Source organism: Canis lupus, chromosome 38 (assembly GCF_003254725.2).
Source record: "Canis lupus dingo isolate Sandy chromosome 38, ASM325472v2, whole genome shotgun sequence".
NCBI classification, from domain to species: domain Eukaryota; kingdom Metazoa; phylum Chordata; class Mammalia; order Carnivora; family Canidae; genus Canis; species Canis lupus.
In genome coordinates, this window is record NC_064280.1 from 13,316,335 (window position 1) to 13,342,849 (window position 26,515).

General features: G+C 34.4%; 1 protein-coding gene and 1 long non-coding RNA gene across 9 annotated transcripts in view; one reads left to right on the top strand and one right to left on the bottom strand.

The window, feature by feature from the left end:
- GPATCH2 (G-patch domain containing 2) overlaps nt 1-26,515 on the bottom strand; it is a 170,405-nt gene that overhangs the window by 137,806 nt on the left and 6,084 nt on the right. For 5 of the 6 annotated variants that reach the window (XR_003125662.3, XM_049106947.1, XM_025420987.3 and 2 more), the window contains exons 2-5: nt 21,544-22,260; nt 16,028-16,089; nt 13,011-13,193; nt 12,501-12,580 (exon numbers count right to left, since the gene is read on the bottom strand). Coding sequence is in view for 5 of the 6 variants with exons in the window: in XM_049106947.1 (XP_048962904.1) it covers nt 12,501-12,580; nt 13,011-13,193; nt 16,028-16,089; nt 21,544-22,260 (1,042 nt within the window). In the remaining variant the exon portion in view is untranslated. Of the gene's footprint in view, nt 1-588; nt 12,374-12,500; nt 12,581-13,010; nt 13,194-16,027; nt 16,090-21,543; nt 22,261-26,515 lie in introns of those variants that run through there. The other variant, XM_025420989.3, reaches the window with a different exon arrangement.
- On the top strand, nt 6,258-24,426 carry LOC112643146 (uncharacterized). 3 transcript variants are annotated; one of them, XR_003125664.2, is made up of 5 exons: nt 6,258-6,321; nt 15,468-15,541; nt 22,137-22,245; nt 22,610-22,764; nt 24,216-24,426. It is a non-coding gene; the product is annotated as an uncharacterized LOC112643146 (long non-coding RNA). The 3 variants fall into 3 exon arrangements; XR_003125665.3 differs by lacking the exon at nt 22,137-22,245 and adding an exon at nt 12,964-13,076 and having other exon boundaries at nt 6,303-6,321; XR_003125663.2 differs by lacking the exon at nt 22,137-22,245.

Below are 26,515 nucleotides of genomic sequence, written 5' to 3' on the forward strand. Positions count from 1 at the left end.
TTTTCAAAAGACAATCACTATAGCTCCAGCTAAAAATACAGAAAAGAGTATAACTTCTGGAAATTTTCATCTCTAAAAGGATTGGAATTCAGACCTAGCTCTGATCCTTCTTAATGAAGCTAATGCTTTGAAAATCTGTGAATCCATAAAATGGGAATTACCATAACATGTCTATCACCAGGCGGATGCTCTTTACAAAAATACCCAATGCTATTTAAATATTTATTGCTGCACTGACCTTTACAGATAGGAAGAAAACCTAACTGACAGGTAACAGAAAATTTACCTTCTAATAGAAATGTTAGTGTTGGCAAAAACCTAATAAGTGAAATCCACATGTTAAATCAGAGGACAGGAGAGAAAACATGTGAGTTGGAAGTAGAAGAGTTGATGGGAGGAATGAACAGCCTATTTATGTGGTGAAAACTCTTACACTGAAAAATAAAACCTCTATCCAATTCAACAGATTTAACTTCATCAACCAAACTCAGAATGATCTGCCCAATATATTCATTAAATTGACCAAACTACCTGACTGAAGTGGATTATTTCTAGGCCATTAGGCCTAGACATTTTTTTGAGACATTAAAAATTTAAGTGTAAATATATTTTTTACCCTTCAAGGAGAGGCTGTATAGCTTGATGGTTATGTCCTTGGGAAGCTGGCCATGGGGCTAGAGAGTCTGTATCCTGACACTATCAGTTACAAGTCATGACCCTTAAACAAGTCATTTAAACCATTTGTCCATGTTTCCTGGTTTATAAGATACAGTGGAGAATAATATTTACTTTGGTAGGCTTTTTTTTGAACATTACATGAATGAACATACATAAAGAGATTAGAATACCAGCTGGCAGATAATAGGAACTCAAAAAATGGGGAGAGAGGGTGGCAAAAAAAAGCAAGCTGACTAAAGCAGCAGATTCCAGGAAGGTTCAGAAATTGGAGGTGCCAGGTAACTCCGAAACAGGTAATTTATTAAAAAAAGAAAAAGTTGATCCCGATTCCAATCCTCAGTCAGTCTTATCATGTTACCACTGCTACCCTATACCACAGCAGAAGCTCAACATTTATATAAAAATGTTAAACTATGATGAGTACTGGGTGTTATATGCAACTAATGAAAATCACAACTCTACCTCTGAAACTAATAATACATTATATGTTAATTAACTAGATTTAAATAAAATAAAAATTTAAAAACCTAAATAAATAAATAAATAAATAAATAAATAAGTTAAACCAGAAAGGGGCCATACTGATGGGTGACATAATATACCTTTACTAGGTCAGAGGAATTCAGTGGAAGTCAGCACACTGAATGCTCCCTGTCCTCTGCTTTCAAAGTAGAATGTTGGCTAGTGGACTCAACACTGTCCCACTCACCAACCTTGAGGCAGGAGAGTACTTAATAGGAGATTATTTCCAAGGGAAATCCCTATTGAATAGCAACATTTAAGGATTTTCCAACCAAAAGGTACATTAAGCCCTGCATCTGCATACTAGGCATCCAATAAATTTGTTGTTGTTGTTGTTGTTGTTTTTAGTGCTTTGTGAAATGAAATCCTATCTGCCGTTGCATCAGGAAATACATAAAAGGACAAATTAAAAACAATGAAGAATTTTGACACTAATATTGGGAGGAAAGGATGTTACTTAAGGGTGAGCTGGCTATGTAACCAGTGGTGGAAAACGCCCTAAAAAACAAAGGGGTGGGGGAATGCCTGGGTGGCTCAGCGGTTTAGCACCTGCCTTTGGCCCAGGGTGTGATCCTGGAGTCCTGGGATCGAGTCCCACACCGGGCTCCTTGCATGGAGCCTGCTTCTCCCTCTGTGTCTCTGTCTCTGATGAATAAATAAATAAAATAATAAAAAACCCCACAGAGGGGTGATAACCAATAATCGCCAGCAACACTCTCAACATTATAGAGCACATCTGTGCCTGAGCTGGATTCCTGTCACAGGGGTGCTATATGCACCTGTGGATATAATACAAACATAAGCAGAAGAATAAAACAGGGGCAGGAGGGAAAATGCCATTTCAGAAGATGGAACAATCTCTCAAAGGTGAAGAGCTGGAGGAAGTTTTGAAGAAAAGGCAAAGAATTTGATCTGTTCCTTAAGGTGCATGAATCTAAGAGTAAATAGAGGGATGTGCTGCTGTGAGCAAAGGTATAGAATGCATGAATGTGGCTGAACAGGAGAAAGTGGAAGGAGGCGTGGGGGTGTTGAGAATATATAACCATCTGGGAAGGAGTGAAGTGGGTGAGACTTCCTAGGTGAGCAGTGAATTTAGAAAGGAACAAACCTAGATTTTTATGATGAAGGCAGTGAAAACTATTTATTTATTTATTTATTTATTTATTTATTTATTTATTTATTTATCGGGCATCATCATGTTTTAAAAATGTTTACTTGGAGTTACATGGGATATGGATCTGAGGGAGGAAACCGGAAGACAGATCAGGGACATGACTAACGTGTTATCAAAATGTAAGGTTATGAGTAACTACCCTAAGGCACTGATAGATGAAACCGGAAAGAAGGGGTTAACAGGACAGATAAAAAGGTGAAATTCAGACATCTCTAGATGCGGAGAGAGCCAAGGATTAAAGAGAACACATAAACTTAAGTTTAAATTGAAGAATGAAAAACCACTTAGGATCAGTGCTTCCCTTCACAAATGTTAGGTCTCCCTTCTCTCTGTCTCTTTCTCAGTTAATTTTTGTTAACCAAACTGAAAGGTACTGAGGACAAAGGTGTGTCTTACTCATTTTGTATTCCTGGCCCTTCCCACAATAAGGATGTCAGAAGCCTTCATGGTATGTGTGTACAACTGAACCAAATCTGTGGCTGAAAACACATAGGCAAGACACCAAGTTTCTGGGTCAGATCTAACATATACTTATTTACTCATCCAACAAATGGTATAAAATACTCTGATAAAATGTTTTTGTGGATCAAAAAATGAGAGGAATCTATGAAAAATACATGTAAATGAATCGGAAGGGGAGGAAACCTAAGTAGTAATTGTTTACTTTTTAAAGACTGTAGATTCTAAAGAAGTATTTCCAGACTACATACTTCAAAATCTATACAAATCTGAAAGACCTCAAAAAGACCCAAGTGCATGCTATTAAATATTACTACAATTATACTGCAACCTAAATATAATGTTGTAAGTTCAGACCTGCATTCACCTGGAACACTATAATGGTGAGCTGTCTATAACCAATGATCAGATTTAAATATGAAGTTCTAAGACAAAGATGCTGTATTAGGAATGGCTAACGTCACCACTTCTTTTGTATCCAAAGAGATCATGAAACTTCTACTACTTTTTCCCTCAGAAAGCACTGGTCAATGTTTTAGACAGCTGTCATTTAACAACAAAAGTTTTACAGGTTTAACTGGCTTAAAATACTTATAAAATACCTGTTGGAATACATCTCTGGTTTGTCAGAATCCCGTCGCCTGGATGACAGGCAACAAATATTTGGTTGGCATTTTCTAACTATAGCACAGGGAACCCCTTTTATTTATATGGCTTTTTTGTGAATTCTCAGTTGTTCAAACTGACCTTCAGTTGGAGGATTTGCAGGTGACTTCAATATAGAAAGCGCTTGTTAAATATTATTTGGAAGTGTTCTACCCATCATTGATTTTGAACTTTTCTGATATTAGATATCCGACATATCTGAAGGCAAATTAGAAAACTGAGTTTTATAGACCATCAGAATAATTCTATCAGCAACATAAAAGGCAGAAAACCAAAGTTGAAGCTTTGAAGAAAATGAAATGTTTGCAACATTTCTGTTTCTCTGATTTTGATAAGAAAGAAAGAAAGAAAGAAAGAAAGAAAGAAAGAAAGAAAGAAAGAAAGAAAGAAAACTAATGGGGACTCTGGCAATGTCACCACCGTTTTAAAGAGCAATGAGGAAGAGGGGTATTGAGTCTTCATCTGTGGAATCCAATGGTTACCAAACATCAGTCTTAATTTCTAAAAAAGGAACATTTTAGAACATATTTCAAAGGTTTCTCAGGATAAAGGGAGTAATTTTAAAATGATAAACATAATCCTTACATTTTCTAAAAACTTCAAATGTTTTTTAAGGAGACTCAAATCCCCTTTCCAATCTTTAAACAAGCCATTTCTTTTCCAACAGTGTGATAACCTAAGAACTTATGGACAAATACCAAAATGAAAAAAAAATTTAAATGAAAGCATGGCAGTTCATGTATTTTTGAAAATGTAATAGAGACTATTTGCCCTGCACAATATTTAAGTGGCCACAGAGGCAGAACTACTACACTACAATATTAAATTTCAAAGCAGACATTATGATTAAATCCAAAGAAGAAAACCAAACACTATATAAATGCATGGCACCTGCAAACTTTCTTTTAACGAAAAAATTTTAAAGCACCAATAGTAATTTTGTTCTTTATAAACAAAAATGACATTCTTCTATGTGCAGGCATACCCTACAGTGACATTTAAAAATCATGATCAGCCTGGTCAGAAAACAGGGGGAAAGTCTAGGACCTATGCTTACTTCATGAATAAATGGGTTGGAATGATGCACACCCTTGTTTCTTTTCCCAGGTTGTTATAAGAGTAATGAGAGGAAACCACTAGATTAGCCAAGGCTGAAAATTATTACAGCCAACAAATCATATACCTCTAATCAACTTCATGTTCTGTAATCATGTCACATTACCCTGTTGAATCTTCTCCATGGCCATTCTGTTTACTTACTCACCTCCTCCCCCAACCAAGTTTATTTTTACTCCTTAAAATATAAGCTCCGGAATCCCTGGGTGGCGCAGCGGTTTGGTGCCTGCCTTTGGCCCAGGGCGCGATCCTGGAGACCCGGGATCGAATCCCACGTCGGCCTCCCGGTGCATGGAGCCTGCTTCTCCCTCTGCCTGTGTCTCTGCCCCTCTCTCTCTATGACTATAAATAGTCATATTTATTTATAAATAAATAAAAAATTAAAAAAATATATAAGCTCCTGGAACCTTGTCTGCCATGCTCACTACATTAACCCCCAGGTCCTAGAACAGTATCTAGCACACAGTAGAGACTCAGTAAATATTTTTTGAGTAGATACTATTTAAAAGTCAACCAGATTGTTGAGTCCAATAAAATACAGAGGTTCGATTTACTGTGGATCCCATCTACTGGGGGGACAGGGACATAGCTTAGATCCCTGACATAGAACTATAACCACCCAATACAGCACCCTTTATACTGCTGTCCATGTGATCTCTCAAAACAAATCTGATTACCTTAACCATCCTGCACCCCCCAGAGATTACATCAGTTTGTATCCATTCCCATGGACCAAAGAGTCTGAAACGATCTAATTCCTACCTACCTCGCCAACCAAACCCTGTCTACCATATACTTCTCCACACAAATGTATATCTTATATACACTTCAGCAATACTGGATTCAGTTTCCTGATATCCCATGCTGTTTTATATATAAGCCTTGCCCATCCATGCCCTTCTGTCTGCCAATTCCATCCCCAGTGAGTTAGTACCTAACTCACACCTGAAGTCCCAGCTAACCAATCTTCCTCCTGTATGAAGTCTGTCCAAGTTTCATTGAAAAGGAGTAGGAAAAAAAGGAGCAGAGCAAGGGAGATATTGAGAGTATCATCATGGATGAAGCACACATGTGACAGCTCTCCAGTACACTATACAGGCTTGGAGAGATAATGAAGGACCATGAAAAGTAAGCAGAGAAAACAGTAGAAAACAAGGCAAGAAAACAGACCAGAACTGGATGATGTTAAAGATCAAGAACTAGGCACTATATAATACCTGAGAAACAAAGAAAAGGATTGGAATGGAGGACTTGGTTCCAGTGATTATTCCGATGGAAGCAGTAAAACATTTTAATTATAATTTTTATTACGGCACACAACTTGATTGTGCTCATTCTTCAAAATAGCAAAGAATGCTGCAGTTTTCAAAATAACTCACACTTCCAATAGCATTTGGTAACCAGGAATGAAGACTATTTTATAAAGAGAATTTATTTATATTTATTAGCAACATGACAACAGAGTGAAGAAACTTCCAGATTTCATTAATTTTATCATAGCAAAGGAAAAACAAATTTGAAAATGTTTAAGTTGTAAATGTTAATAGGATTAAATGAATTAAAAAATATATATATAACTTAGAAAAGCATCTGGCATATAGTAAGCATCATTGTGAGTCATTACTAACATTCTCCTTGCTAGGTTCCAGATTTCTGAAGCATCACAAACCCAATTGACAATATATGAAACCAGGCCAATTCTAGTGGTAAGTAACCAGAAAAGCAAGGACAAGTATTTTAAATAGATAAAAAGTATAAGCGGTCAAATCTGGTAGTATTAAAATACTAAGATTGAACATGTTTATGCATTTTTTCCTAAAGGATTTTAAAAGCTAAAAATGGAGAACAGAATAAGTATTCAAATACTTGTTGAATGAATAAATGAATACATTATAATATATTCTGTACTGTTAAATATGTATATATTCCACTTTTAATAAAGTGTAATGCAATAAGACTAAATATCAATATTAATACTGATACTACTTTCAGTGGGCCAGAATGAAAAACTATTAGATTCAAATGTTCAAATATCAATTACAGATATTAAATTTATATGTAAAGTATAAAGTGAATAATGACATCAAAATAAGAGAATTTTAAATCAAACAAGAGACACTATTAAAATGTCTTTTGTAGATGAAATGTTTATTACAATTCTACTAAGCAGTACTTATGATACAAAATCTACTTTATCTCAAAACAAATTCTAAGAAAAAAGTATTAATTTCCAGCATGAAATCTGGATCTCAAGCTGACTTTGAGATAAAATAAAAACTATATTGTTAACATACATGGTAATAAATTAGAATATATGTGATATAGTATATATTTAAAATATAAGAGGATTCTAAATATCAATTCTTCTTGGATTCTGCAAAGTATCCAAAAATGCGCTAAGGATACAAACAAATACCAGTTCACAAAGATTATAATGAAGCACTTACGTATCAAATTGCACTGAAAAATACTAGATAATTAATTAGCACATGGTCAGATTACAGCTGAGGACACACACCGTGTGTATTTTTCAAAATCATTTTAGATTTGTTTTCTATTACAAAATTTCTTAGACTAGTCTAAGAGAAAAGTTTATGTAGTTCCCTTATTTAAACCAAATCCATTTAGAATGGCCCCTTCTGTTGTAAAAGGTTGTAAATCAGACTACATATTCCCAGTCTAGTATCCTAAGAAACAATAAAACAAAGGTTGAGCAAGACATACAGAGTAAATCATTATAGTATCATTATCGATATGCCACTCAGGAAATCTGGTCTGGTCTTTCATGATATACTTCATAGAAAGAGAAAATATATACAATATCCCCTTCTCTTACACAACGGAATGACTCAGGATTCTAAACAGATATAAATTATTTGGAGGGCTATTTCGTTGTTGGATATAACAGTATGCTTACTTGTACAGCATGACAATTTAAGGGGTTGATGTTCACATTTTTTTTTGGATATTTAACTTGAGAAACATGTATGAATAAACAGTCCCTTAAATCAGATTTGTTTTCTTTGACAGAATAACCATCACCATTACCACTATACTTGTTCTCATTTCATCTATACAAAAAACTGGACTGAAATGATGATACGATTTTTAAACAGAACCCTACAACCTTTTTTTTTTTTTTTTTTTTATTTATGATAGTCACAGAGAGAGAGAGAGAGGCAGAGACACAGGCAGAGGGAGAAGCAGGCTCCATGCACCGGGAGCCTGATGTGGGATTCGATCCCGGGTCTCCAGGATCGCGCCCTGGGCCAAAGGCAGGCGCCAAACCGCTGCGCCACCCAGGGATCCCCCTACAACCTTTAAGTACAATTCCTTATGTAATATTTACTTTGGATTTCAGGTACTATATTTTAAATGGAGTCATTTATTTCCTGATCTTTAACAGACCACTCAATTTGAATGCTAGCTTAGAAAAATTAATACCTGTTCTAAGATTATCAGTTTAAAAACTTTTTTTTTTTTTTTCAAAAATCTCTTGCCTATAGAAAACACTGATTAATTAGGATGCTCAAGGGCAGGCTATCTTGGCTAACTGAAATGCTATGCTTAAGTCAGGGTAATCGGATTCACTTTATTAAGTACTATATGCCAAAACAGATTCTCTGATGGATCATTATTCTGAGGATTATTCACTCTGAATTGTACCTGATGCAAAAATTCTGGAAATACAGGAGGTTCACCCTATATCTCCTGGAAAATGGTCCCAGAATATTCTTCAGAATTAATTATCACTTGCTTAATTCTACTAAAAAAGGTCAGTATTAGGGGCTGGGTCAGCTGGCCTCCAATAAGCCAGTGTTTTATTCTAACAGAAGTACAGCAATAATTAATTCCTTTCAACATTAAATTATCAGAACTGTGACTGCATTCACCACTCATGTATATGGGCAAAATAATTTTAAAAATCAGGTAACTCTGGATCAAAACCTCCTAAACAGTACAGGTCTTTCTGCAAATGAATGGCCTAATGACTCAAGGTTAGGGAGAGGTATTTAAACAGTTTTTTAATCTGCAATCAGGGTTTGAGGTTTAATGCAGTGGCTGTCAGTCTAAAATTCATTCAAAATTATTCTTCTCAGGCCAAATTAGAGATAACATCTGGCTCATATATAAATGAAGTATAAAAGAAACATAAAAGGTTACAATAAAAAGCACTTTAAATATGAAATATAAAGGTATATCATATATAAAATATGAAAAGTCTAAAATATTCTGTATTTTGAACAGTAATACAAATGTTTTCTAAATCATGAGATTCTGTGTTTGGTATCTATAATAATGGTAACTATTTTTTTAATATATACTGTGTGACCAAAATGGTTCCCAGCCTATGACGTATATATAATCTCATTTAATCCTGATAACACTTCTGCAAATTAAATACTGTATCGATTAAACAGAAAGAGAAGGTAAAGTTCAATTTATAATTTAAAAGTAAAAAAAAAGAACCAGAGCAGGGATTCACCAAGTTCAGACTTCAAAACCTCTAACTTTTCTGTAATACCACTTTTTCCTCAACAAAAATAAAGAGTCGATTCTCATTACTATTTGTGGGTTCCACATCTGCAAATTTGCCTACTCACTAACATTTATTTGTAACCCCCAAATCAATTTTTTTCAATTTTATTTTTAAGTCATCTCTCCACCCAACATGGGGCTTGAACCCTGAGATTAAGAGTTGCAGGCCCCAATGACTGAGCCAGCCAGGCACCACATTGTCAAATCAGTTCTTGTAGCACTTTTATGGTCATTCAGGAGCAGTGAAAAATTTGTCACCTAGTGCACGTGTGCATTCTCAACAGAGGTCACATAAGAAAACAGTATGCATTCCTGTTTCAGCTCTAATACTATAAACAAGTGTCCTTTTTGTGATTTATTCAGTGCCACATTTTTAAGTTTTGTGTTTTTCGTCAGCAATTCATTGTTTTAAATAAACCCCAATACAGTGCTGATGTGTTGACAAGGGTTCCTAAGTATAAAGAAGGCCATGATGTGCCTTATGGAGAAATACTTGTGTTAGAGCAGCCTTGCTTGGGCATGGGATATAGTGATGTTGGTCAAGAGTTTAATGTCAATGAATTAACAATATATATTAAGGTGTTTTTAGACACAAAGATAGCTAAAACAATGAATCATGTATTGATTGGCTGATAAAAATGTTGTGACCAGAGGCTCACAGGAACCTAACCTGGTATTTCCCTTAGGAGCAATGGCTAGGTACTTGCTAATTAGTGTCCAGGGGCAACTTTATAGAACGTAAGTACAGTGAATGATGAGAAATCCAATTGAAAACTTTTCCCCTAAGAATGTATCTATTAATATTTCAGTAAAAGATTCTCCTGTCATTTCCTTCAAAGTCATCATTATATCTGTGTAGTCACTACTCATCTGTATAAGATAAAGAAACCTTTTGTTGCCATTCCATTTTATGGGTTTTAGCTATGTGTTGACTTTTCTCAGAAAACTAATCTCTCTTAAAAGCAATCTAGACTTCTGGTGTGAAAGTCTAAGGAATTAAATTTCATTCTTATGTCATGGGTACTGTTTAAAATGACTGTTTTGTGACATTATAATTTTTAAGACTAGGTTGTTACATACAATATGGACGGTATGAGCAGCAGCAGCAGCAACAACAACAACAACAACAACAAAACCTAGCAGAGGAATTTAAAAATATCAGCACAAATTGGAACTCTTACCTTTCTTGTCCAAGTCAGATATTTTATTGAAAAAAAAAAAATTACAGTACTTAAAAATCCAAACAAGGACAATTCAGGACTGAAAGAAAGAAAACCTGAAGGAGCCCATTGTCTTCAGTAAAATTTGAATACAAAAAATGTAGACCAGGAAAACAGTTTATGGCCTAATGCACTAGTTCCATGATAAACACACATATATAGTATATCTCCATCAAGTGAAACTTAATCACCTTTTTACAATTTAGAGAGGGAAGGCAGCTTTTACTATGGGTTAAGCCATGTATCATCAATACCATGAAGCTAGCCTATCAGATGTAATAGCTTCTATAAAATACCACAGTGAGATTGCAATAAGCCTAGAAAATGGGCTACAAATCCCAGCTATGCTCAAGCAAGCAGTGAACCAAAAATAAAAATAGGTAAAACTGAACCAAGAACTAGATAGCATTCATCTAGATTCATGATTGATAAGGCAAAGTTCATAGGCCAAGGTTTTAAAGTGACTTATTCAGATCTAAAAGACAGTCATTATACAAAATAAAATAAAAGCATTTATGTAATTCAGGAAAAAAAAGCATGAATTTTTACTCCAAAGGACATAGCACAAATAAGCTTACTTACAATGACCAAATACCACATTATTGTACCTCTAAAATATCACTTTAAATATGCAAAGGTAAAGATACTCAAAGTTGCACTTTATCATATTTAATCTCTCCAGTTTAGACAAGCAATCTAAAAGATGTCATACACTCTCTGCTTAACACATTTTCTGAAATCTTTCAGACTGTAATACCTTTGGGTAAAAGAAATGTCAACTTTAAGTTTCTTTTCCAATCATAATATTTATGTTAGCCATTAAATGCTGAATTAACAATTAATCCATACAACAGTATAAAAATACATGTATTAAATCACAGTTTTCATCAATTATTGGAATTTAATAAAAATATTAGTCATTTTAATATACCATTTTGAAGAATTCAAATGGCCTGAACGTTGTATACTGTCTAAATTATAGCATCAGTAGAAATGTTACATTTTCCCCTCTGTTTATGAAAATGAGCTCATGCAAGTATTTCTGACACTCACGGCGACACATACGGTCTGCCAAAGGTGTGCAAGCAATGCTCACTTTTAAACATGACATAGGATTCAAAGGCATACAGTATTAGTTGAAATACCAGCTTTCACATGATTTCCATAAACTCTAAGCCAAAATGATAATTTTGAGTGGTTTCAGGTATCAAACAAAGCAGATAATTTAAAAAGTAATAGTAAATGATTCTACTAGCACAGACTCGTTACCACTGTGGTTAGCTTAAAACTAGGATGATTTTTTTTTTGTAGTACAATGAACACTATACTATAAAATACAATGGGTTTGTAATACAGAGCAGATTATTCAAGTAGAAAGCAAACTGAACAAAACAGAAATTCTAGTAAAGATTATCAACCTTACCTACTACTCATCTTAGCCCTTGTTAAAATACCCTGAGTAAAATGCAAATACTTTAAATAATGCTGGTTATATAAGACTTCTCTAAAAATGAGCCATAAATGTCAATGCATCATGTTTATTTACAACAGTCAGATATGTAAAAATTAGTTCTTAACCAATCACAATATAAACATTAAGGAATACTTATGTGAGATCTGGAAGTTTTCCATTTTTCTAGCTTTTGTTAGCATTTTGGCAAAGCAAGTAATACATAAATGGATTCAATGTAAAAAAAAATCATAAAAGAGAAAAATATATAAAATTTACAGTAGTTCTACCCACCCTGGGCCAACCTAGATCCCTAGAAAGCCTCCCCAACCAGGTTCACTTCTGACTAAAGGAAGAATACCAGTCCTCCAGCAAAAACAGCCCCATCTTTTCATCAAAGAGGCTCTCACTTCAATGATATTCCTCCAGGGGAAGAGGACAGGAGCCAGGTTCCCTCGAATGTCATTCCCCAGATGTTCAAAACGTAACTAATTTATTAGCATTAGAAGATTTGGTTTATAGGGGAATCTCACTGGTCCAGTTTGTAGCCTACAAAAAAATGGATTATTTTTAAGTATAACATTAGAATATGAATAAAAGATGAGGATGTGGCTTTTTATTCCATAGAAATGGATACATTTCCAAACATGACAATTAAACAAAAAAGCATGCCTACCATTGAAGTTGTGGTCCCTCCTGATTTTTTAATGGTCTTAGAAGGCATTCCATGCAGGCGACTGAGTCTAGCTTGAAAACCTGGAAAATCAAAGTCTTCAATTTAGGAGATTCTATGATCATTGTTCCTTTCGAAACGGAATTCAGAATGAGTAGGAGGTAGGAAACATCTTGAAACTATCTGAAGCAATGCCTAGTAGGGTTCTAATGAGCTTAGTGCACAACTACTGATTATTTAAGAATTAGGATATTATTCAGGGCTTTTCTTTACTCCTGATTTACCTTTCTAACATTTCAACATTGTCATAATGGTCTTAGCAAGAAGGCAAGTCAACTTCTCCAATAATTAGAATGCATGATAAATGTAGTAGCTGAATTACTGTTCAACATGTTTCTTAACAGCATCTTATATTTAGACGCTTTCATTGCCATTTCAGCCTATCCTCTTTAATGATTATTCCTAGAGTCACCATAAGCCCACCATATTCAGCAGTCAGCAGGTGCTACTGACCTCTTCTTCCTGGATGCGACATAAGAGGGAAAGAACCAGTTAAGATACTTTCAAAGACAGGATCTGGTAAATTTTTGTCTAGCTCAGTAGGATCTTCCTTTTCCCACCAGGGCACAACTCCAGTGATGCCACAGGCTCCCCCTGATTCCTTCTCGTAAAACCAGTCACTCTGCTCATCATCACCTGTGTAAATACAAGAAATCCCCCAAAGATTCAGTTTTATTGTCCAAATACACAGAGTTATCAGATTTAGAGTTAAGAAATATAAGAGAACAAATAAATTTGAATTTCAGAGAAACGAATTTTAATATCAATAAATAGTATCCACACAAAATTTTTAGTATGTCTAGATACTACATGGACATACTTATACATGGACATACTTATACTAAAGGAATCATTTGTTATTTAATTAAAAGTCACATTTAACTGGGGATCCTGTATTTTATCTGGTAATCATTTATATAATCTATACAGAAAACTTATTCTACATCATGACTTCACTAAAATGTTTTTTAACACTACAACAAGAACTGCCACCACGACAAAAACACAAGCTTTTCTGTTTTAGAACCAATTAAAAAATGTGAAGAAAAATAAATGTGGCTAATTCTAGGGCAAAAATTGTAGAGAATTCCAGTTAAGTTACTACCCTTTCCAAATTAAAGAAAAACAAGCCTTAATCTCCTATGGAGAATTAAAAGTATAAAACTGTAGAACCTGTTATCTGCAGCTGATAATGGCATATAATTAGCTTAATTTCATGATTTGTATGGAGTGTAAAAGGGGAAACAATCATGAACAGATGTGACTAAATGAAATTAATCTGATTAAGTTCATTAAGAAATAGTTGTGAAAAACTTGATTTTAAATGAAAAGTGACAATACCACAGAATTTACAAAGAAACTACACTGGAATACAACAAGCAAGATGTTTTTAAAACAGAACACAATCCATAGTAAGTCTGACTTTTGGGAACATCCATGAGTGTAACCATGGAGAAATGATCCATTTAAAATTCAGTTCAAAATGTACTGGTGAGTGGACAGTATTTTGTTTTTAAAACCAAAAACATGAATCAACAGATTTTTGTTTTCACAATAGGAATAAGGAGGCAAAAATACAGAAGACAGATGGCTTTTAAAAATAAGTGACAAACGCATTTTGAGTATGATCCTTGATTCATTAAAGTCTCCGTGATTCTTTGAAAAACTACTAATTCTGGTTTTTAAGAGGGTCATCACAACTACCATAAAGTCTTTCCCTTTACCGAAAGAGATTTCTGACTTCTAAAATATCTTACTACAAATATTTTTAAAAGCAAACTAGAAAAAAAACAAAGCTTCAACCAAAAATGACTTTACAGGAAACAGCCATACTTCAAATTATGAGTGAAAAGTTTAAAGCATTTGGAAAACAAAAGCCACCAGTTTATTTCAATTGAGGATTTAATTAAAATTAATTTTTAAAAATGACCACATTTCAAAGCACGTAAGTATTACTTCTTTTACTGAGAATCATATTAAAATTTCCCAGAACAGGTACAGGTACAAGAAAAGAAAAGGAGTCACTTGAAGCTAATTATCCTAGATGTTAATTCCAGTGGAGACAATGTTATTATGGAGAAATGAGGTTATTATTTTTTTATGTGATATACAACTTTGTTCTTAATAGGGAAATCACATAGCTAGCTACAGATTACGAACTTGAGCTCTGAAGTCAGACCAATTAGAATTGCAGTGTTCTGCAACACTGGGGAAGGAATCTCGACTCTCTGAGCCTAGGTTTCACCAAACGCCCCCAAAAAAGACTCTCCTGGAGAAAAGCGTAAAGTAAATTGAATTACAAAAATGCACTTAGAAATGTAAAATATAATAAGCTCATAATAAATGGTAGCATATTATTCTATACCTTTCAGAGCTTTTCAAAGAGGGACAGATTTGTCTAAAAGTTATTTTTCAAAAGTTTTTTTTCATTTCATTTCATTACCAAGTACAACATTTCTAATAACTTTGAGTAGACACGTGTATTTAAATGAGAATTTCAGTATATTATCAAGGTATCAAAGCTCACTCTGAGCCTCAGGGTTCTAACATATTTCAGCAGTCTCTTAACTTTAAAAAGTCTATGGTCTTAAAACAGTATGCACCTATTTACCTGGAATATATATGGCTTTATAAGTAAGCAACAATGATAGATCATTTATTTTATTCCTACCACCAGGAGGATAAACAGACTAAGAGAAAAACACATAGGTAGCTACTATTTCCTTCTTTTTTCCTATCATTAGACTATAATTTTTTTAGGCTATTTATAATTTAAAACAAAGTTTTGGTTTCTTTTTTCCCCTTAGAACTTACTGCTTTCTTCTAAATATTCTCAAGAAAGGCAGATAACATTTGCAGGTATGCCTCCTGCCTCCTTCCTCAGGTTTTTCCTATTTTCTTCCCAAATAGGTAGCTTCAAAATAATGCTATGGGAAAGTGTGAAAGGCTTCGGGGAACTTCAAAGATGTAAAAAGATCTAAGAGGTAAGACATGACTGTTTAACAGTTTACAATATTGAACTCATGAAAAGTGTCTAATTACTTACGAACTGGATAGGATGAATAAATGTCACGGCTGAATAAAAATGACAAATGACTTGCAAATCCACCTTTATTAATGCTTACACAGTATTAAACACATGTGGAATCAGGTGGAGACAGAACCGGTGTCTTGTGAACTTGCTGAGACAAAATTGAAAAGACTGATGTACGTAAAGCTTTCTTAAGGAAGATGATCCTTCCTTAATATTATTAGCTCCACATACTAGCTTTTGGAGATAATCAATTACTTTAGGTCATGAAGACAGGGTACCCTGCATAGCATAGAAAATAACCAAACCCCAGTCCACTGAGTAGGTGTATGTAAGGTAAATGGATTGCAGTCCTGAACCTAGGAAATAACTAGTAAAAAGCACAACTTTAAAATGAAGACGTTTTTCCAAAGGAATAAAAGAAATAGCATTTCAGTACCTTGTCTTCCCTCATCATTCGTAAATAAGCCAGCATCAGTGCTGCTGAGACTGCTGGAATCACTGCAATAAAGGAAAAGGAAAAAAAAAAACAAAAACAAAAACAAAAAAAACAGATCAAAAGAACAATTGATCTCTCAGTCGTAAAATTTTAAAGAGACATGGCAGTTCAGAGATGAAACAAGCCTGATAAAGATCGGAAAGAAAATAAGTTGATTTTTTTTTTTTAATCAAACTGCAAATATTCTGGTTCCATTAACTACAGAGCATATTATTTTTGGCACATAAAACCACAGGAATCTAATGGGACCCTGACAGTAAGCCAGATGTGACTGCGACGAGGTGCTGACACAATTGATGCATTTTATTATCTGCTTTCATTGAATGCTCACTGCTCCTTTCTTATGTCATGCAATTCAGCCTGAGTGCGGAACACCACTCTCAATAAAATGGGCAAAGTCTCAATCAAAGGCAGGCTCAGCCTTTCTTCAGCACATGAAATGCAAGGGCCCAGGATGAAATTACTTCTCATGACCACATTTGCAAATATTCTGGAAAAAGACATTACTTAAGAATTCATAACAACTCTATTACTTGGCAAGGAAGAAAAAAGTTTACAATGGTAACAATCCATTAAATCAACGTTAAAATCTCTCTGAGTAATCACCGAGCAAAATATGGAATACTGCCAATATTAAGGAGGAGGTCTAAAAAATAACAGGTTCTCCATACTTCCAAAGAAGTTCGAGTATGATACAAAGTCAAATTTCATATACAAATTAAACAGTAGATATTCAACTGACATAAACTGTCAGTACTAGTTCTAAGAGAAGCAATACTTAATCTAGTTAGTTAAAAGATGCAAAAACAAGATCATGTAACAAGAGGTTTGGCCTCTAAACAAAATTGATAATGTTCTTTAAAAATTCTCATATACTCTTTTCTTCCTGTAATTCTTAATTTTAACCAATCAGGAAATTGCCCCTGTGAATTTTGTCATACTTTCCCATTAACGTGTACAGCCCTATAACCTGACATACTTAACAAAACTGATCTGTTTTTTTTAAATTAATCTGTTTTAAAAGATTTAAATTGAGAGTTTAGGATTAAAAGTATAGATGAGATCTAAATCCCTGTTATCTGAATATACGATATCATTTCAATTATTTGATTTTTAAAAAATAAAAAGCATAAGGATTTATTAAGTGGTTCATTTTCCCAAAGAACTCTAAGTACCATTTTCTTTAATTTTCTTCATATTAGGAGAATGTATGAAACTCCCTATACTGCACAAGTGTTAATGAAAGAAAGGAATACTTTCTTAGACAATCACACTCATAACTGCTTATTTACAAACATGCACGTTCTCTTAGGCACAGAGATGTCTGAGGATTAAAAAGACTTCGGAAACTTCATTTTTTTTGCTATCTAGCTGGGTAAACTACTATTGACTTTTTTTCTCTTCAGTGACTGATTAGTGCTTTCCTGTCTGCCTGCATCAACACAACCCTAACACAGGGCCTTATCCTACATACCCTGAGTCACAATTCTTTTTCTGAAATCCTTGAGGCAAAATGTATTTGAAATTCACAATTTTTCAAAGTCTGGAAAGATATGTTCTAAAATGCCTAAAAGGGGTCTAGGGTAGTGTGCCAGTATCAAACCTATTAATATGGTTTTTCAAATAAATGAATGAATATCCACATTAAATCCAGGTCAAGCTAGGTCTGGCCACCAATGAATTAGCTTTTCACAGCTTTCAGAATTCAGATTTACAGAAAAAGGATTGTGAAACTGTGAAACTATGTGCTCTTTTTTTTTTTTTTTTTTTTTTTTGGAGGGGGGCGGGATACAATGGTCTTCTAATTTCTGAGTTCAGATTCACTTCTTTTAATATTCTACATACAGCCAAGCTCATCTTTTATAAATATAATTTGCTGGCCAAAAATATTATGATATCCTGGATGGGATCCTGGAAGAGAAAAAGAACATAAAAAAAAAAAACAAAAAAACAAGGAAATTCTAAACAAGTACTGACTTTTGTTAATAACGTGTCAACATTGGCTTGCTTATTCATTCAGACTAGTACATCACAGTAATGTATGATATTAATAATAGGGGAAACTGGGTACAGATATATGGGAACAGGATATACAGAAAATCTCTGTACTATCTTTACAATTTTCTATAAATCCAAAAGTGTTCTAAAAGAAAAAAAGAAAAAGTTTATAAAACATACATGTATATATCTATGCATATATACATATATAAAATAAATAAAATAATAAAGTATTTTCTATTAAAAATCTAAAATTACTTCCCCAAACTTGTTGGATTAAATATAGATTTCAAGGCTCTGTAATGGATGAGACCTACCTAAATTCTTCCCATCTCTATTTCTGGCTTATGTTCTTTCTCCAAGTGGTATCCCAATTTTCTCTTTCCTCTCTCTGCCTGCGTACTTTTTTTTTTCCTTAAGATTTTATTTAAATTTAAATTAGTTAACATATAGCATATTCTTAGTTTTAGGGTTAGAATTTAGTGATTCATCAGTTGCATATAACACCCAGTGCTCATCACATCAAGTGCCCTCCTTAATGTCCATCACCCAATTACCCCAGCCCCCTACCCACTTCACCTCCAGCAACCCTCAGTTTGCAACCCTCCTATATTTAAGAGTCTTAAGGTTTGTTTGCCTCTCTGTCTTTATCTTATTTATTCTTTTTAAAGAGAGAAGGAAATCAAACTTCCCCTTCCAAGAGCAGCTTAGTCCCTAATGATCCTTATCTTCATTTGGCATCTTTTCACGTGTGTTTTAAACAACATGTCTCCTTATTTATATTTCACCTCATTGACATCTAGCTAGTTGCTCCAAGTACATCATGTAGTTGTTAGCATGTTCAATAAATCAGAACAAAAACTTATATATGGAAGCAAGTCTTTTCATTTTTGGCATCTGACAGCCATTATGGCTTATCTCCAAGGACAAGTCTTCCCACATTTTTTTTTTTTTTTTAGCATGACTTTTATAGCACAGTATTTGGAGAATATATTCCACAATGGTTGTCAAATTAATGTTTGTACACTAATCCCAATCCTCTGCCCCAATCTGTTCATTTCCTGTATTTTTTATTCTTGACACCAACACACTGAGAGGCCTATTTCTCATTCATCCTCCCAAATACAGTCAACTCTCCATTGATTCCAACTCTTAAAATGGCTCTCCTATTGTTTTCCCTTCTACTATCACTGCCACAATTTGCCCCTCCCTTAAGGATGAACTGGAGGTCGGTCAAAACCAAAAAAAACCCAACATTACTGTGCTATAAAAGTAACTCAAGAAAATGTAAATCTAATTGAGTTTCTTCACTATTAAAAAGTCTTCACTGGCTTCCCTTTATTTATATGATGAAATCCAAACTACCATAGTACACAAGATCTTCAAGACACACTGCCATAGGCTCAACGCCACTTTGTTCTAGTAATAATCAATTATATGCAATTTTCCCAGATATGTTCACTTTGCTTCACAATTCACACCTTTGCATAAGCTGTTCCTCTACCCAGGAATGCCATTTCCCTTCAACATCTGAACAATACTTAAACCTCAGCTCCTTTAGGAAATTCTCCTTTACCAGTACTTTCTGCCCAGCATACTTCATTTTCATCGTTTGCTTATCTGCTATTCTAAACAACCGGGCTGTAGGAAACAGGGTCCGTCTTTAGTAATCATCCCACAGAGGAGGAAACATGCATCTAAGTCTTAGGTAACAATAAAAATAGTTACATAGCTAAGTTTTAAAAGAAAGAAGGGGCACCTAGGTGGTGCGGTCTGTTTAGTGTCTGACTCTTAGTTTCAAAGGTTCAGGTCATGAGCTCAGGGTGGTGAGACTGAGACCTGCTTCGGGCTCCACGCTCAGCATGGGGTTGGCTTGTGATTCTCTCTCTCTCTCTCTCCTTCTGTCATGCACCCCCCCCCCCAAAGTGCACTCTCTTTAAAATAAATAAATCTTTAAAAAAAAAGACTAAAAAAGAAAAATATTAAAAAAATATTCTGGAGTGAAAACATCCTCTTTGAAAATTTGTACCTGGGCTGTTGACTGCTGGGTAGCCTGATCATATCTAATAGAGACTCAGATATTTTTTACAATGAAGAGAAATGAGAGTTTCATCTCATTTTTCTTCCAGGGTAGATGTCTGTCAATACAAGGCAGATATCAATAAAAGAAAGGCTTGGAGGATCAATCCAAAAGGCAAGTAATCTGTAAATAATCCAGAAATGAATACTATCTCCATTGCCACATATTCTCCCTCCCAGTGACTGAGAAAAATAATCACTTTCAAGTCAAGCTAGGTGGTCCCCAGTCATATTGGCCCAATTACCATAAAAGTAATTTTCATTCTGGTATAAAAATGCCAACTTTTTTGGAAGAAATGCAGATATCATAAAATTTTCAAAGCTTTCCTGAAACATTTTATTTTGAGCAATTTTTACTTCTTCCAAAAAATTACATAAATAGCAAACCATCACTGATAAAGGGCCCATCCTATAAACTTTTATCAGGTCCTATTCATGTTTCTAATCATATCTATAAGCAAATATATATATATATATATATATAACTGTATATATTATTAAATATATACATATAAAATCCATGGTTCATAACCTACATGATTAAAATAATGCCAATCTTACAAATCAAAATCAAATACTCTTTGTCAGCAAGGATTTTTTTTTTCTGGATCATAGTTCTGTGTTTGGTTTTAAGAACATGCCTATAAGGATGAACAAAGTCAACATTTTCTCATTCCTTGCAGTAGCATTAGTTCTGTGTAAAAGAAAAATGATCACTTACCTCTGACGCTGTTAAAATTGTACTTAATAATTATCATTGTGGTATACCTGCTTTCTAGAATAGATAGATTAGACTAGCTGCCAAAGGATCATTGTTTTTCTCATTTGTCTAATGACAAGATCAAGTGTTTCTAGACTATAAATTAGGTTTTACAATTCATAAATGATCAGATTTCTCAGCAATCTAGAGACTTCTTAAAATACCAAGCCATACATATTGAAATGGTATGAACATTTGATTCTCAGGTATCAATATAAACTGATGAATTGTGACCCTAAAAAGCACCAAAGGCTAAAGCTCTATAATTAAACAAATAAATAATTACAAATCCAATTCCAAGAGTTACAAATGTGCTGTTATTCAAAAGCACATTCTTTCCCACTGAAAAACTATTTCCTTTTCTCTTTATAGCTGAATATTAAGTCTTTATAACACAATCAAAAGATGTTGTGTAAATCAAAGAAGCAATTTTGTTTTGTGCTAAACATTGTAAATTATAAGGAAATATAACCATGGTTAAAACAGTAATATCACTATTGCTATATTTTATTATTATAATTTATAATTATGTTAAAATAGAATTAATTAAAATACAAAACACATTCAAGCACAAACAATGGAGACACATATTTTTATACTTAGAGAATATAAAAGTCACCTTTCACTCATGAGTTCATCTGAGACTTTTTGCTCTTCATAGTCCATTTTGTCCTTACTGGTCTGGCTTACTTCCTCACTTTCTAAAACTACTCCTTCATCTTGGATTTTTGGCCCTTGTCTAATTATTTTCAATTTCCTTTTTTTGACTTTGTTCTTGGTAAACTCTTGATATTGGTAAGCTCTGTCATTGTCCATGTCCTGGTCTCTACAACCTTCAAGGGGCTGGGTCATTGTCCGTTTGTTACAGATGTCCTGTGGGAGGTCCACTGCCATGCGTTTGACCTTTCTCCTTCTGCGCAGAGTTCTGTTCCCAAGGTTGTCCACGGCAAAATCTGATTCGTGCCATAGAGGTCTTTTTCCTCGTACATTATTATTTAAGTTTGATGATGGCCTGCGTTTAGCCACTAACATTTGGTCATCAGAGTCACTATGATCTTTTTTATTATTATTGTGATTCTCTCTATAGTCCTTGCTTGGTTCTTCTAAACTAGAATCAGAGCCTTCACTTAAGCAGTGGCCAGGCTCCCATGGGTGATGAACATTATACGACCTTCGTTTTCTCCCTCTCCTTTTCCTTGCTTGGCGTTTCAGAGGACAAGACATACTTCGAGAATGATCGCCTGTTTCAGCAAATCCACCTCGAGCTTGCTCTGAGCTCTCTTCCAACGCGGAGACAAGATCATGAACCAGTTCTTCCATGGTTCGACTGAAATGCCTACATTTTAAAGAAAGAAAAAAAATTAAAGAAAATAACTGTATTAACCCAGTTTATTACAGCAGATAATTCACGCTAAGTCTAAAATTAAGTTATTATAAAGCATGTTTAAAAGTGATTTTTCTATTCAAGATATTATAGTATCAAATATTTTGACTCATTTTTAAGTTCCTTTTTCTTGTATAAGTTCTTTTATTAAACATAGGAATTACTTCAAGGTACAGTAACTATATTAGCAATGAAATATCCCAGTAATTTCATATTTTTACTGTGTAATTATGGGAAAGTTGTTTCTGCTTAAGTCACTTTTCATTAGTCTACTCCTGCTCTTGCTCTACCGTTCTCCTAGAACAGATATAGAGAAGACTTTCTCAATCCTTCTTCCAACCATCCCCTCCTCCTAACTGACTTCTAAGTGAAGAAGGAAGCTGTATAATTCTTTACTCACCACATGCTCTACCCAGTCACTACCACAATAGGCAAGAGAGATGGAAAGACTGACAGGTACTTTCAAGATTTGTAATATATGTTTTTTTTTTTTTTTTTAAAGAGCTTAACCAGATACTAGGCATATAGTTAGGCCACACTAATTTCATAACTCAGTCAAGCAGAAACTATGTTCTTATTCACACTGGAGCCTCACAGGTCTAAAATGGCCCTTCATTTTTCTTACAATTCCTTCTGAGACAGTTTCTTGGCTTTTTTTTTTTTTTTTTCTTTTAAAAGAAACAAATAAAAACCTCTGAATTATGTTACCAGTGAGAAAATTATCCACTTGTCAGTTAGGATAAACATTAAGCATTCCTTAGGAACTTTTATAAATCATACTGGCCTTTTCCAAACCCAACTCCCAAAGAGTCTAAATCAGTTGGTGATGGAGAATCCAAAATTCTGATTTTAATTTTAAACCTTATAGGTAATTCAAATATGTATCTTCATTATAAAAATTGTGATTCATCATTTCTGAGTTCTAGAAGCACCTAGGGATCAAAATATTCTGAACTACAGAGGCAGGGGTAGGCACACTTTTCTGTAAAGGGCCAGATAGTAAACATTTTAGGCTTTGCAGTCCATTAGGTCTCTGTCATAACCACTCAACTTTAGCCACTGTAAGGTGAAAATAGCCCTAGGCAAGACATAAATGAATGGATATGGCTATGTTCTAATAAAATTTTATTTACAAAACCAAATGATGGCTGGCCATAGTTTGCTGACCCCTGGTTTATATAGTCTCTACAGTCTATAATTTTAGGCATTTGCAAGTTCCCAATAATAACTTTTAACTTTGTCTTTTCATTTTAACAACCTGAAAACAAACATACATTGTAATTCAACCAGATTTACTACTTATTAGATGATGTACACATACAGCTTCTAACACAAGTACTTACTATGTGCTGGGCCCATTTTAAAGTGTTTCATATGCATTAGGTCATTTCATTCTCACATAATAAGCGTATAAGGTAGTATATGAGATACACAGTGACAGAGACACTAAGGGCAATTGGCCCAAAATGACACCCCTAGGAAATGGTAGAAACAGGTTTCAAATTCCAGCAATCTGATTCTAGAGCCTGAAATCTATAGCCGAGAAGAGCATCCTAGTACTACATAATTCCAATAACCAGTTTGCATTTTTGTTGATGAGTGATGTAACAGCAGGTGGTACTATTTTATTTTATTTTTTAAAGATTTTATTTACTTATTCATGAGAAACACAGAGAGAGAGAGAGAGGCAGAGACACAGGCAGAGGGAGAAGCAGGCTCCATGCAGGAAGCCCGATGAGGGACTGGATCCCGGGACTCCAAGATCATGCTCTGAGCCAAAGGCAGACGCTCAACTGCTGAGCCACCCAGGTGTCCCAGGCGGTACTATTTTAATTGTTCAGACAGATTTAATATACATCTATGTAAGGCCAAGTGACTCAAGTTTGGCATCATATTCTTTTTAACAGAAAAACGAAAAAAGGGAGACCTGAATCAACACACGACACAGGGCAGAAAAAGTGGTGAAGGTGTGATGAATCCGAAGGACCAATGCTGTAGCCGTCAGTAAAACATACACTGTGAGCAATTCACTAAATGGACATACTCTTTCATTTAATGAGTTTGAATTTTCCAGATCTCCTTCGGCATTCTGAATGAATAAAAGCTTACATGAACACACCTCTTTAAATATGTATGTTTTATATAAACTCTGGAGAACCACTAAAAGGATCCTATATGTTACTAAGGTTTCAGAACACTGCATATGATTATGAGAAATATGTCACATAGAATTGTAGCCAAAAGAAAGGCTATGATCCTGACTAGATGATCCAAATGGGTGTTTTCACCCTTACCTCTGTTATAACTGCCTTTTTGTTTTTCTTTTATTACATCATTTGTTCATTTTGTTCATTTCCTTTAATACTATTTCTTTGGAAGAAATGTAGCCTGAAAGACCTATTATCTCTGAATATAATATAGTAAGATACAATTCATTGGAAGCCAGTTTAACATGTCTTATAATAAAGATCCCTGTCTAAAAGAAGACTCAGTATCACCTGGTTCTCAAGTAACTTACTTTTTGAAGATTCAGTTTTCTTACCAATGGGTAGGTGACTAGGTCTAAATATTAATATAAAATTAACTCAATGCATGAATACAACCTCCAACTAAATCTGCAGGTTACTTTGGAAGTCATAATCTAGTGCCTTACTTTAAAAAGAAAATGTGGTGTTCCTAACATTAGGTAAAGGTTAGCAATCAGGTTCAACCAATTGAAATGTGTCTTCAAATAATTTCATTTAAAAAGAACTGCTGTAACAGACATAGAACTGTCTATTCTATTTAAGAAAATAGAACTGATAATATTACTAAGAATGAGTGCAAAACTTCTTTTACCATCATTAAAATTGTCACCATGATTTTATATTTTCTTGAGAGCTTAAAAAATTTTAACCAGAAGAACCCAATTGATGCCATGATGTCACTCAAGTAGGAATCAGATATGAATATCAACGAATACAATTACTTTAAGAGAGTTTTTGGGGTGCCTGGGTGGCTTAGCTGGTTAAGCATCTGACCCTTGATTTTGGCTCAGGTCATGATCTCATGGTTGTGATATTCAGGCCCACGTCTGGCTCCACAGTGGGCACAGAGAGCCTGTTTGAGATTCTCTGTCCTCTTCTTCTACCTCTCCCCTCCCTCTCAAAAAAAAAAAAAAAAAACAAAGACTTCCTAAAAACCCAATAATAATGCAGAAAAAAAATACATTTAACATAAGTGCCATTCAGAGTTCATCAATTTTTTCCCCTTCAGTTTCAACTAACCAGACTACTGCAAGCCAAAATCCCTGTTAATAAGCCAGTAATATTAGTCAGTCAAGCTGCTTCACTTGTATCTCTCAGGGAAAACTGCCATCAACTGCCCTCACAGAAATAAAGTTGTTATAAGAGATCACCACATGACCAATAGCTCATTTATTTTCTTGGCGTTTACACTAAAGACCACTGTATGGAGACACTTTATCTTCAAGATAGTTTATTAAATAAGACCTTTCCTATTGAAGAGGAAACCTGGAAATTCCTAACCTTCTTGTACAAAAACCTGTGTTTATTAAGCATTATGGTTGTAAAGTTTAAATTATGGTAAAATTCAGTGAATTACCACTTAGCTAATTAGAACAACAGTCACATTTATAAAACCATTTCTCTTTATTTGGAATTCAATGGAAATGATACCTTTTGAGAACAGTTTGCATTGAGCACAATGTCTCAGATACCCCGTACCTAATAGTTTTCTTAAAATACTCCAAATGAATAGAATAAAATTATAGTCCCACTATCCATATAAAGTTGGATTTCATAAAAAGAAGTGACCTGAGTAGATAGGCATTTTGGTTTTGTGTAGGTATTACATTGCTTATGATCAACACAAAACTTGATATGTCAGTTTTGGGTAGGAATTTTTTTTGCCAAATGTTAAGTTTCTTTGTCCTCCTCTGGGCAATATTAAACTTCCAACAAAATGAGTCAATTGCTCTCTCTGGCTTTCTTAACATGGAGCTCTAATTAATTCAGACAAAGGCCTTTCCTAAAGATGCATGTTTGAGAGTGAGGATGGTCAATGAGTGTAGAAAAACTGGCACTGAGTTTAGGGTTTTCTTTCAAATGTTTCTGGTTCAAGAGAGAAGATGCAGGAAGCTGCCTTAGTCCAAACTTACTGTTCCTATGTTCCCAAAGGACTGGGAGTTGACTGATAAACCAAGGAC